The sequence below is a fragment of the Pyxicephalus adspersus genome, chromosome 2 (genome assembly GCF_032062135.1).
Source record: "Pyxicephalus adspersus chromosome 2, UCB_Pads_2.0, whole genome shotgun sequence".
Lineage (NCBI taxonomy): Eukaryota > Metazoa > Chordata > Amphibia > Anura > Pyxicephalidae > Pyxicephalus > Pyxicephalus adspersus.
Genome location: NC_092859.1, coordinates 23,739,222 through 23,753,161, shown reverse-complemented (window position 1 = coordinate 23,753,161; position 13,940 = coordinate 23,739,222). Strand labels below are relative to the sequence as shown.

The 13,940-nt window shown below is 41.8% G+C and overlaps 1 protein-coding gene across 1 annotated transcript in view; it reads left to right on the top strand.

The window, feature by feature from the left end:
* Window positions 1–11,947, top strand: part of DUSP16 (dual specificity phosphatase 16) — a 22,178-nt gene extending 10,231 nt beyond the window's left edge. Inside the window, exons 3-8 of the mRNA XM_072399978.1 lie at window positions 2,647–3,137; window positions 4,206–4,347; window positions 4,753–4,916; window positions 5,842–6,001; window positions 7,362–7,485; window positions 7,701–11,947. Of these exons, the coding sequence (XP_072256079.1) occupies window positions 2,907–3,137; window positions 4,206–4,347; window positions 4,753–4,916; window positions 5,842–6,001; window positions 7,362–7,485; window positions 7,701–8,814 (1,935 nt within the window). The 5' untranslated portion in view covers window positions 2,647–2,906 and the 3' untranslated portion in view covers window positions 8,815–11,947. The remainder of the gene's footprint in view (window positions 1–2,646; window positions 3,138–4,205; window positions 4,348–4,752; window positions 4,917–5,841; window positions 6,002–7,361; window positions 7,486–7,700) is intronic.
* Window positions 11,948–13,940: the final 1,993 nt, after the last annotated feature.

The following is a 13,940-nucleotide window of genomic DNA, read 5'->3' as shown; positions in this document are numbered from 1 at the left end:
TCTCAGCCAGGGCAGCCTATCCATATACTAGAGACCGGTGATCTCTCAGCCAGGGCAGCCTATCCATATACTAGAGACCGGTGATCTCTCAGCCAATGCAGCCTATCCATACAGATCCCAGTATGCAGTCATCAGACATATACTATGTAACGGTATCAGGTGCTGCACTGCCTAATGACTCCATAATTGTCTGGTACAATAAAAGGAAAAGCATGAATTGGTGTTCTGTGATTTCCTTCTTTCTTTAAACAATCAGTTGAGTTTCATTCAGACAAATATCTGCAATCATCGAAGGGATTGTGACATATCGGCTGCAGCCTGTTGTATCTGTATTTCCCCATATGGATGAAGTCATATTGCAGAGAACTTTAAGGACATCCACTTGGAAACGTGTGTGAGTGTAAACAGGCCATCACTTCATCTCTCACCTCCTTTCCAGAGCTTTATTACTGATGTCACCCAGTTAATATTAAACTGGAGATTTCATGTTGTTGCTGCAGACTGAGGGAACGGACGGAGGAAAAAAAAAATAGCAATAAACTAAGTTACCTGCTTCGTGTTCACGTGTATATAATATATATAAGTATCACTAAATAGTAGCTTTATTTAAATAAATATGTTATCCATGGGGGACTGAGGTTTTCATGTTTCTTGTCCTTTTAAAGCATGCTCCTAGGGAAGCAAGTGGGGGGCGCTGTACTTATCCAGATGTTTTGGGGAAGGGGGGATTGACAATGATGACTCCATAAACCCTTGGATTGGTGAAGCCTCTGTGGTTATTGCTGGGGGGAAAAAAAGAGCCGAAGAGCTCAGAAGTAATGATTACAGAAAGAGTCAACCCAACCATTGGCTGCTCCTTCAGTGCATGGACAGGGGGATCATCCACCAAATCATCTCATTCAATGAATATTTATAAAACCAGCATCTTCCAAATACAGCTGAACTTTGCATATAATTCTTTTCACATATCTGTTTGGTCCTTTGCTTACTGGGCGATCAACCTCTGGAGGTAGTATAGAATATTCCACTTCAAATGACATAAACTGTTTGTAGTTGTCACTTTGTATGTATTATATTCTTGTGTTCTGAATGGCACAAGCCTGGTACATTGTGTATGTGCATGGAGTGTGTGTGTCCTGGTCCCCTGCAGGCAATGACCTCATCTGTTTGCACAAGCCATGTCTGCTCTCTGCGGTTTGCTCGTGGCTCATCCTGGAATTTTTATGTGTGAAGAGTCATTGATGAGCTCAAGGTCTGAAGTGTTGTGTTATTGGGGACAGGGAGAAATTTACCTGATCAGAAATTTGCAAGTCACTCTGAAAAACCCTTTCTAAAGTCTCCATATACATCTATCAGGTACATGTCAAGTCAGAGTAGATGGAACCCCAATCGTTAGAATTTTGTTTAATAAGATACATCAATTTAAAGATTATCTTGTGATCCTTGTTCAGATATTTCTTGTTATAGAGTGATAATCATTTGTGTGTCCTGCGTTCTGTTTTGTGCACCCATGGTCCTCTATTGTCACCATAAAGAATTAATTCCTAATAAGTGCCATTGGACATAAAAAAAAGGAACACTTGAAGTGGCTACAGATTAGCAGCACTGAGATAGAACAAGGATTTTATTAAAAAACCATGAATGATGCATAGTGCACAGAGCAAACTTATGTCATTCAGATAAAGTTTACATCTATTGGACTTTAAACCTTGGTGTATGGCCAACTTTCCTTACAAGAATCTTGGATGCAGGAAATATAAATCCATTCTCTATGATGCCGGGTCATCTTTCTGTTGGTGTGATGTGTAAGGAGAACATTGTTTTTGGGGTGTCAGATTTTCGTCAGGGATTTGTCATCCTACTAGTGCAAGAAAACAAAACTGATCACTCGATTTATCATAACAGCTTATTGATTTTTAATGCATGAATATGCATGCCAGTTATATAGCCTTTAATAAAATCTATTTAAAGATGCCGCCAATGGGAGTACTTTAAACTGTCTTCCTATTGGTCAACTTAAACCCTCTGAGATAAGGGGGGTCAGTCCTAGTAGGTTTCAGAAAGTTCTTTAGTTGGAAAGGAGGGAAGGTGACCTCTTTGATGGGCTTGCTGTAAATTGTGTGATTGGTCTATGGTGAATGGGTGAATCTGTCCTCTGTTTTATTATTTATCAAGTGTAATAAACAGAAGCAAATACCACAAGATAAGTCCTGCCTCTTGTGTGCCCCGCTATGATTTTGGTTACTGGAGCCTTATTTCTTAGATGTTCTTTACAACCGTTCCCCGTTTTTCAATTCGATTTCCCCCTATTATCACATCACTGAAGTCATCCAATAGGACAGAAAGTTTGGTGTAATTGGGGTTTAGCCATAAAATCAGGGGAATTCAGACCTTAGTAGCAAAGTGAAACTAAATCAGAGAGGGGCACGTGAAATTTTCTTTTCCTTTTTATGCCCAGTGTGGAGCAAAAAAGGGTTAAATAGACACAATCTGTGAGCTCAGCCCTCTGTTCCTGGTTTCCTCCTTGTGATTAAACATAATACTGATGACCTCATTGTGTGTTTTCTTTCTCTGTCGCGGCTTTAATTGCCTGCGTGTTCCTGTAACCTTTTATTGACTGTTCTTCTCTCTGTGTTTCCCCCCCAGTATCGTCCCGACATCCCGGGGAGAACCCCAAGCTCCAGGACCGGCACTCCTATGATGTCATAGTCGCACACGGAGAAAAGTTTTTACTTTAGAAGTCCGTCCAGTAGAAGAGCTCCCTGTTCCTCATCACAGTGCCAGTAGCGTCGCCCATTCCTGGCTCACAGGATGCCCTGACGCCAAAGGACGCAGCATGTGCTGGGTACAGATTTAGGAAGCCCTGCTCGCTTCTCCCTCCCACATTTGAGGGTAGAGGTGCCACCATGGCCACAGAGGGTTCTCGATGCCGGCCGGTGAGTGCCGACAAGCTGGTGGCATGGATGGAAGGAGGAACGGAGAAGGTGCTTTTGATAGACAGTCGCCCCTTTGTGGAATATAACACCTCCCATATCCTGGATGCCATTAACATTAACTGCTCCAAGCTGATGAAGAGGCGGCTGCAGCAAGATAAGGTGCAGGTGGCCGAACTGATCCATCACTCCGCCAAGCAAAAGGTGAGCAATACAGAGGGCCTGGGGGGGGGGTACATCACCATTTTTCTAACATGTAAAGTGACAGCCAGAAACTTATTAGTTGCAACAGTACACTAATGCTTTCCTGTAAAGTGTATCTAAATATAAAAAAATGTACCTGGGGATCAGTAATACATTTCCTGTGCTGAGGTGCCAAGGCTCATTCATTGCACTGTACATATATAGAATTTTCTGTACTTGCAGAAAATTTTCTTTTTCAGGTTAAAAAAGCACCACATCCGAGAGTCAGTAAGCAGCAGAAAATTAGGTTTTTGTTGTTAGGTTTGGATATTTTTTTGACACTAGTATACATAAGCTACTTTTGTTACTCTGATGGTTGGTGTTTGAAATCCCAGCGATTAGAAATGCCTCCAGAGTTCTCAGCTCAGCCGACTTTCTGCAGCCAAATAATGGTTGTGAATTGTTCCTCAGTTAGTATGGCTGTGTTGACAATCCTTTGTGACAGAACGAAGATAGGCTATAAAGCCACAGGTTAAACTAAAGGTTTTTGCTGTATCCCTTGAGGAGATTTTTCTCAGGGATACAACTGGAAGTGAACGGGAAGCAATACAAGTTAAGGAGGAAGTGTATGAATTCCATCTCTAGGCTATATACACACATGCAATAATTGTCGCTGGAATGGATCTTTCACGATACTTTCCAACGACTAATGACTTGACGATGCATGAACAAATGCTGTACATACAGCACTGTTCTGCTCTATGGAGGAGAGGGGGAGAAGGACGGTGCAGTACCTGGCTGCGCTCTCTCCCCTTCACTTGCATTACGATCGTTTATCGTCTGTGTATCCTCCAGAACGGTCGTTTGGACAATGGACAGTGAGCGCTGTACACAAGATTCTCGTCCAATATCGGCCCTGAGCTGATTATCGGACAAGAACAATTACACGTGTGTGCCTAGCCTTAGGATGAGTCCTGCCGGCACAGAAATGGAGCCGGAGCCCACTTGTTATGTTAGAGTTGTGTGTACCTGCAGATGATAAATATTGTAGTAGCTGTTAAAAATGAAAGTGTCCATTGTGCGTTACAGGTGGAGCTGGAGTGCCAGGCCCAGCAGGTGGTGGTGTACGATCAGAGCTCGTCAGACGTTTCCTCTCTGCCCTCCGACTGTTTCCTGACAGTGCTGCTTCGCAAGCTGGAGAGGCTCTTTAGCTGTGTCCACCTACTATCAGGTGAGGTGCCTGGTCACATTTCTGTACAACAGAGCCAAACCTTCCATGTGGGGTGATAAAATCTTGACTGTGAGAAGTAAAACCATAGGGTTAAAGAGGACCTTTCAAGCAGCCATTACTTCTGGAAGTGGGGCAGTTCCAGGAAAGGTGCTCACATGCAGCCTCCTTGACAGAGCTACATCTAACGCTGCATCTAGAGTCTGGGCAACACCAGAGGACGACATCAATCCTATCTGCATATGATAACCCAACATGTACTCCTCGAGTCTACAAAAGCACCCTAAAAGTTTGATTTAGGATCCCCAAAATTAGCGACTTCCCTTCCGGTCATAACCCTGGGGTGCCCCCTGTCATCACAAGCCATCTGTCATCATCTATGTTAATGTTCTGTCCTCCCATTACCAGGTGGATTTTGTGAGTTTTCCTCCTGCTACCCTGGACTGTGTGAAGGGAAGGCCTCCATCGTCCCCACCTGCATCTCTCAGCCGTGTCTTCCCGTCTCCAGTGCCGGCCCTACTCGGATTCTCCCTCACCTCTACCTGGGCTGCCAGAGAGACGTCCTTAACAAGGTGAGGCCAACTCAACTGCTGCACACTGTCCACCCGATGGAGAGACACCATTACTTAAAATGTTACCATTCATTTTATTTTTTGTTTTAAATAGGTCAATTTTTATTCCAGTTGCTAGGCTGATTCACACTGTTCTTGCTGTGACAGAAAGGGATAGGAAATCTAAATTTTTAGAGCTGTCACCAGGAATGAAGGGGAATTGGGAAAATTACCTTGTTGGGACACAAATGCCAAAAACAAACTGACAGGTGATGGCGCTGGGTAGGGTAATAAAAACCCTAAAAGCTTATAGCAGACCTTTTACTAAATTAAAAGCTTCACTTACACTTTCTGATCCCCTTTCTAAATTATCAAGGTGAAAAATGTACCTGAAAGGGAAAAAGTTAGAAGTTTGCTCACTTACCCCATTCTTCAGCCACCAGAGCCTAGTAATGGATTATTTCCTTCCAGGATGCTCTTGCAATAGAATGCAGTGCCAAATTTCACCTTCTGTGCCCAGAAAGACAGAGTGCAAAAGATGGGGGGTATATTTCTTATTTTTTTCCCTAGCTCCCAAGAGTAGGTAATTTGGGGAGGGACTCAGGCATTGTAAGTGGAATGGAAGGTCCCCTTTAGGGTAAGAGAGGGAGGCGTAAGAACTGTTGCCTCTAATGGATCTCCAGGCTACCAAGTCCGGATTACTTTTATTAAAGGGGTCTGTGTTACCAGTGGAGGGGAGGCTTCTAGGAAGTAAAGAATGCATAGAAAACTATTTCCTCTATAACCATGCGTGCCTGATGATTTAATTCCTGGCCATCCAGCAGTAAGTCCATGCAGAGACAAATTTAATATTCATAATTTCTGAAGTGGTGTGATGGTGTCACCTTCTAACTCATATACAGTGCATCCTGTTCTCTCTCACTTTATTGCCATTTTTCTTCTCCAGGAACTAATGCAGCAGAATGAGATTGCCTTTGTGCTGAACGCAAGCAACACCTGCCCCAAACCTGACTTCATCTGTGACTCCCACTTCCTGCGGGTTCCTGTTAATGACAGTTTCTGCGAGAAGATCCTCCCCTGGCTGGACAAGTCTGTGGATTTTATAGGTGAGAGGGGAGTGGGTTCCACATAGAGGTTCAAGAAATGTTCTCTCCTGTGTCCTGATGACCAGCTTTGTGTACAACACATGCTGAATCTATGTAGCTTGCAATCAGCTCTATCTAGCCTTCCTCCGCCATGTCCTGTATTCAGATCAGCCATTTGTCTGAATTAGGTTTTTATGTTCTCCTCATTTTATGGGATTCTTTTGGGTGTTTCTGTGTCCTCCTAGAATATAAAAACATATAACCAGTCCTAATATGTGGGATTGTCATGGGCACATTAGAGTATAAGCTCCTCTGGTGCAGAGACTGATATAACTGGCTCAATGTTCTCTGCACAGCACTGTGGCATATGTCAGAGCTATATAATTGTATAATAATATTATTTGTGAAGTAGAGTGAAAAGTCCTTTGGTTCAGTGACAGGCTTAGTGGGTGATATAATATGGGATTTTCCTATTGTGTTTTATCTGTCACAGACTAGTAGCTAATATTTGTTCCCCTTTCATATGAAGGGATTTTCCACTTTTTAAATGTCTTCAGCCTATTGCTCTGTATACACCCAGTGGCAAATGCTACTCAATCTGCTGGCTTTATTTTAGTTCTTCCATCTGTGACCAGACTTTATATCTATGGCCTGAAAATTAGACACAGCTTGACTGTGCACAGATTTCTGTGATATCCGTAAAGCAGCTCAGGGTTCTCCCCCACGACGATGTAAATATGTGGAGAAAAAAGCTTGAGGACTTTACTGGGAGCGTGAATTTTGGATATAGTCTCGGTTTTATGAATTCTAAATGGTCTCCCTTAGGGTGCCCATATAAAGCAGTTACAACAAAGGCTGCTGATCTCAGCTTTGTGATAATGCAGCCTTTTTCAAAGTTCTACGTGTAGATGACCAGCACCTATGGGGTTGGAGGGACTTTTTTTTTAAATACCTTTGTGTGTCAGTCCGAAACCTGCAGGCTTTAAAGCGGAACTAAACTCAAAAAAACACACCTTTAATTTCCGCAGATCCGTCGATCCTTCGGGAGGTTTCTTCATTTGGGTCCCGCATAACCCCCTCACCAGTCCATACATTTTCTGTTGCTCACCTTTAAACAGAACCCTCTTCAGTAACTTAGAAAATTGATCCAAATTACAGCAATATATAAAGGATTTACTATATTTGTCCCTTCCAAAATCAGTGCAGTAATACTCATCTCTGGTGCTTCTGCCATTCTTTAATCTGCACACATAAAAAGAACATACATACAACTATTAGTGCTCCTGGGACATTTCTGGTACACCTAGGGTCCAGGGTTGTTGTAGATATTCTGTAATTCTGGAGAGATTGATAACTGATATTTGATTTTTGTTCCCCACAGAAAAGGCCAAAGCCTCTAATGGCCGTGTCTTGGTCCATTGTTTGGCTGGAATATCTCGCTCGGCCACCATCGCTATAGCGTACATCATGAAGCGGATGGACATGAGCCTGGATGAAGCCTACAGGTAAACTTCCTCTCTGCTACCTTCACTTTATGGTTCTCTTAAAAAACTAATATTTAAATTATATCACGTATAGATGAGTTTGTCTGGCAGTATATTTGACAGACCAAGGTACCAAAAAGTTAATTGTGAAGTTTCACATAAAGGTCATCTTTGCAATTTTAAAGCTGTATGTAAACTTCCTTTTTTGACCGGGACTTTTTTTTCGTTTTTTACAGGTTTGTCAAAGAGAAACGTCCGACCATCTCGCCAAACTTCAATTTCCTGGGCCAGCTCCTGGACTTTGAAAAAAAGATAAAAACTCAGGGTGATCAGGCGCCTGCTGCCGTCTGCAAACTGAAGCTTCAGCTTGAGCTGAGCTGCAGTGCTAATGAAAACCACCTCGCTCCGGCCACTACAGAGGCACCTCAACCACAGAGTCCCCAGCAAGCTCACCCTACCTCAGAAGAGCCACCACAAGCCACATGTCTTGAGGAGGCTCCACTCTTACAAGGCCTTAATGGACTGCATGTAACGCATAGGGAGGACAGCAATAAAATAAAGCGCTCTTTCTCCCTGGACATCAAATCGATGTCTTATTGCAGCTTGTCTGGCACAGCGTCACTAACCTCTGCGCCAGAGGACAGCAAAGAGTTCTGTAAACCTTCAGCATCCCTGGAGGGAGGCAGTAAGATGTGTCAGTTCTCCCCTGTTGAGGAGGTCTCTGAACAGTCACCAGAGGCCAGCCCTGACCGGGAAGAGGCTAAGAGGGTCCCGGAGACACCGGCCAGTTGTCGGCAGACTGAAGACAAATACCGGCAAACACAGCAGACGTCATCTCGAAGCAGCTTTCTGTCTCAGCGCTCCTTGGCAGCACCCCTTTTCCGGAGTGGTAGTATGGAGGACCATCGTAAAACTAACTTTCTGTTTGGACTGTCTAGCAGCCAGCAGCACCTGGCCAAACCAGCGCTGGGCCTCAAGGACTGGCATTCTGATATACTGGCGACTCAGGCCTCATCACTTACCGGCAGCTGGTACTTCACCTCCGATGCCCCACCACACTTCTATTCCGCATCCACATTGTACAGCGCAGGGGCTTTTGCAGCCTACAGCTGTGGACAGCTGCCCACAGACCCCTCTTGTGCAGTGCGCAGGAGGCAAAAACCCTGTGCCCGTGGGGACTCTAGGCGGAGCTGGCACGAGGAAAGCCCCTTTGAAAAGCAGTTTAAGCGTCGCAGCTGCCAGATGGAATTTGGGGAAGGCCTGGTGGACAGCAGGTCCCGGGAAGAACTGGGCAAAGTAGGGAGCCAGACTAACTTCTCCGGCAGTATGGAAGTCATTGAGGTGTCTTGAGACCCAGCATTAAAGGGGGGACTGGGAAGAACTAGCAAGCTGGACTTCTTGGGTTTAAGATTAAATTTTATTTTTGTGCTTATCATCTTGTTCCCTGTGAAATCTGAATGTTGTGTTTGGAGAAACTCACTATGAAAATGTTGTACAGAAGCTCTTGGAAAAAGGTAGCTAAGATCATTCTGGCCATATGAGGAGCCTCAAGCCTGTGCGTCATCCTTTATCCAGAGCGTCAACGTAGCAGCATAAAATTTGAACATGTAGGGTTAGAGCAGGAAGAGAGCCATGTTGAGGAACTACAAGTCAAAGCATGCCTTTCTAAATGCTTGTTGGGCATGCTGGAACCTGTAGCATCTCTCGGGTGGCAGGGTGCCCTGTGCCTGGTCTGCATTGGGCACCATTCTGCGATTTGGCACTTGAACTCTTTTTACAGCATTACATGAACAGAGTTGGTACTCATTGAAAATCTCTTCAATTCCCAAGAGCTAAAATCTGTGTTCATTTTAGTTTCAGTTTGTTTTAAGTTTAAAGGACAAAAAATCAAATCATACCAATCACAGCAATACATAACCAAAACGGAGAGCCTTGTTGATTTTAGAAGGTGGTAGCAACTGAAATCTTCATTTTAATCAATTTATATCTTTGGTTGAAAGGATAATCCTTGCTCTGAATATTCTTTATAGTTAATTGTGTTAAGCTGGATTTGTTGGAAAAGAAATTGGACTGCAAATTGTATCGCCAACTTCACTGGGCTTCTAAAATAAGGGAAAAGTCTACAAGGGCACACTCCTAATGCCCACCATTATATCATGGATGCTATTGAGGGTTGGGAAAGGTAACAGTGTCACAGAAATTCATTTTGTTTTGCACATTTAAATCAAACCTATTGCATTCAATAATCCCCCCCAAAATTCTGAAAAAAGGTGAGAAAAGGGCAGAGGTGACCTTTTGTGAAATGGCCACATCAATGTGATCATTGGATCCAGAGCCAGCTGTAGTTATATGCAAATCTTAATTTTTTATGTAAAGGCTGATCTGGATTCAACTCACTTTTAAAGCTCCCTGTTGCCCCTTTTGGCCTTTTACCTTGGCTTTACATCCAACAAGCTTCTTCAAATGTAAGGCTTTGGGCAGCTTGGTTGTAACTTCTGAAGCAAAGCTTTAAAGCCTCAAATACTGTTTAAGGTTTGCCAATAGCTTGTTTTGTGTCTTTACTTCCTGATGCCCTATATGTGATTGACTTCCTCGGTAGCCAATAAGGAGGTAAATTCGGGGACCAAGCTCGCTTTTTACAGTTCTGTGGTTTTAATGGCGATGTATGCGGTTTGAAGTTTTTTCATCATATGCTCAGTTTGGATTGAGTCAAGTTGTTGACTGATGGTATTAAATCAGGATCAGGCAGAATAGGTTCATGACTGGCACCTTCAGAAGGAGATGAAGAATGGGCCCCGGTATTTCTAGCAGGACAGGTCCACTTTTAGATGTTTTGTGGGGCTTGCTGGAATTTGTATGTTGTCATTTGGTGTTGGTTAGCATGTTGCTGAGGAACATTGACTTACCATCAGTCCTGCAGATCTGTGGCTGTAAAATGAATGGTGCATGGTTTTCATGTTATAGTGAGCTAATGATGACTTTGATATAAAGAGATTCTGACCTACGTTAAGATAAAAGACTCTTATACTCTTCTCTGCAGACGTCTTATCATGAAAGGGGATCTTCATGGAATCAGTGCTCATTTCCCCACTATAATTACGTTTTGGCAAATTGTTTCAGACAGAAATTTCCTTGTGATTCTATTATTGAAAAAGAAATAAACCAATCACAAGTGCCCAGTGTATAAGGAGTGCAATCAGTGAAGGGAGACTGAAGGCGAATGCTTGTGTTCATTGTATATGTGATAGTGCTAAAGACCCAATTTAACACTAACTGGAAACAGGAAACTAGAATCTGAATTCCTCCTCAAAGGGACACTATTATCTAATCATGATGAAAAATATAATATATATATACAACACAAAGTTCCATTCACAAATCTCCATGGTAATAAATCTGTAACTGCTGGTCTATAGATCAATGACTGCTTACAATGCACATGGCCCTGGAACACGGGCTCACTTTGGGGATGAAATATTCTATGTAATATATATTTTTTATCTTCTATCCTCTAACAGCTCCCCATTGGGCTGTGTAGACAGGAGACATTAATTTGCAGCAGGATGAATAGAATTAGCGTGACTGACCGTCAAAAGTATATACAATATAGATGTGTAATTTAAGTAATGAAGAAAAATAGATATATTCATAATGATCTAAAATTCCAGGCAAACCACTAAGCACAGATGAAATGCATATAAGGGAGATAATTTCCCTGCCAAAGATTTGTATTCCTGTCCATCCAGATTTACACAGCTCCTTCTGGCAGGACGGGAGACCTATTTTCTCTCTGCTTCAGTTCTGTAAAACTTGCAGGTCTTGCCCCTCCCCTGTTCTGTGATTGGTTAGTAATAGAAGAAGCAGCAGAATGATGAGCACAACTGATTGGCTGATTGTTCTGCACATGTAGGTACTTCCATTGCTTGCATTGTGCCAATGTGTAAATACAGAGCTGCATTATTCCAAATCTTTATATCTACCTGGAGTTCAGCTTAGAAGCAAAGTGCTTTACTAGCCGGATCTTTGCAGGTAGAGCAGAAAAATGAAACCAAGTGCCTTGTACAATACACTGATCCAGAACAGAATTGGACACCTCTGTCACTGATGCAGAGACACCAAGTTTTGTGTTACGTTTTCCCATCCATCACAATGTGTAATAGCAATAATCCAGGTACAAGTTGTCATAATGAATCTCAGTCGCGTTCCTTTTTCTTTTTACATCGTGTGATAAACACCCATCTGTGGATCTTTGTTGTATGATTGTCATCCTTTCAATCCTCTTTTCAGGGACTCAAATGTTTGTTCTTGTTTTATCTTTTTTTTTCTTTGTTCAGCCCATAAAACTGCAATTTTGCATTGGAATTGTGGAGGTGTTTGTGACGCCTGGGTTGGTATTTCTGTGTCATTTGTCCCTTGTGCAGTTTGGATCTTGAGCCTTAATTTGGAAATACCTTGAACCAAACATTAAAGAAAAATCTTGTAACCCGAAGTGTCCTGTGTTTACTAAACTGGAGGATGTATTTAACTCTCCCATTGCAGCCAGATGTTACTGTATTCACCACAGGCTTCTGGTTGGCTACTTGTAATTTTCAAAAATCTTTCTTTACATTTCTAGTTGGTATTTTCTAGGTACCTTAACACAATAACTAAAATTGTGTTATAAAATGACAATATTTCCTTAAATTCATAATAAATAAAAATTGAGTAGGTTGTACAATCACTCGTTATCTAAAACACAATTATATCAATTCATATTTACTATGCATCAACTTCTACTTCTTTTCATCCTTGACGCCTTTCGCACACAGGCTTCATCAGAAGGACATTCAATCATGAAAATTGCATCTTTTTACTGTGTAACTTTAATAGTGACCGTAATACCTGGTCCAAAACCACCCCAAGTTTATGATCCAAGTGAACTTTTATTTCACCCCTTTATGAGTGAGCACCATTGAAACGTAAATATACCATACTTATTCATTGACAGGTGAGGATCTCACTGATTGACATACACCAATTAGCAGCCTTTCTTGTAACCTTTTCTCTTCTTCACTGATTGCTCCTATGTGTATTCCCTGTGAATGAATAAGTTTAATCAACTTTCACTTAGATGATAAACTTGGGATGGTTTTGGACCAAGTTTTGCAGTCACTATTGAAGTTTCAAAAAATATACAGTAAAAAGAATGTTGCAATTTTCATAATTGAATGTCCTTCTGATGATGCCTATTGGCGAAATGTGTGAAGGATGAAAATTTGTAGCAATAGATGTATAGTAAATATGAATTGATATAATTGTGTTTTAGATAATGAGTGATTGTACAATGTTCTCAGGTTTTTTATTTATTATGAATGTAAGGAAATAAATATTGTTATTTTATAACTTGAGTTATTGTGTTAAGGTACCTAAAAATTCCCAAATAGAAATGTAAAGAAAGATTTGTGAAACTTACAGTGGCTAAAGGGAGTAATTGTACAACGTACTAACGCTTTCTTTATTATAAATGTAAAGGAATACATATAGTAAGTTTAAACATGACCAGAGTTGTTTTAAGGTCCGGTACCAGAGGATGTGGTACCAGAATTAGATCTCCCATTCATGTATAGATAAACCACTTTGTTAGTTGCACATTAATATTGTACGGCCTTTTTAAAATGCATCTTAAGCCAAAACACTTGGAAGCTCTGTCAGTCACGCAATCATTTTTTCAGAGTAATTACTTGCAGACTTTCTTTTATAGTGAACTGTTACACAACCAGACTTACATTTTATATCATAATCTACTTCCTTTAATGTCACAAAACCAAGACGTTTTCTTTGAATAGTTGTTTTCTTTACAATAACTTTGGTGCTGCTGAAGGGGCAAAACTTGAATATGGAGCCACTGGCTGTCAGTCTGAAGGTAACAGTATAGTAAGCAATTGAAACACCCAAACACACCCCATAGATTGTAAGCTCTTCTGTGTCACTGTCATTTGCAACCCCTATTTAATGTACAGCACTATGAAATATGTTGGCGCTATATAAATCTTGTTTAATAATAATAACATCTAAGGCTATCGGAGCATTATCGCTGGTTGTGCTCGCCTTGGGCGCAAATCTGAGTACAGCCATCGCCCACCATTGTCCTTCAGGACAGATCCACAAGTGACCCTCTACATGGAACAGAAGCGGTGCTTTGTGCACAGCTCTCGTTTATTCATCTGTCACTGCAAACGATCATGAAAGATTCTTTCCAAGTTTACATGTGCACACTTTTTAAGAAACACCATTACCAGGTAATTTCACCAAATGTTCTCCTGTAGGATTATGTGATCATTTACGTGTCATTCACCTGTGGAACCCTCCCTGGTGTAGACATCAAATGCCTGGGCACTGCTGCTTAGTGCCGCCATCCGGGATGTAAAGGTAGCAGACTCAAGGAACACTCCATGGTATTTCCCTTTGCTTTTCCCCCTTTGCTGTATTTCCCTTTG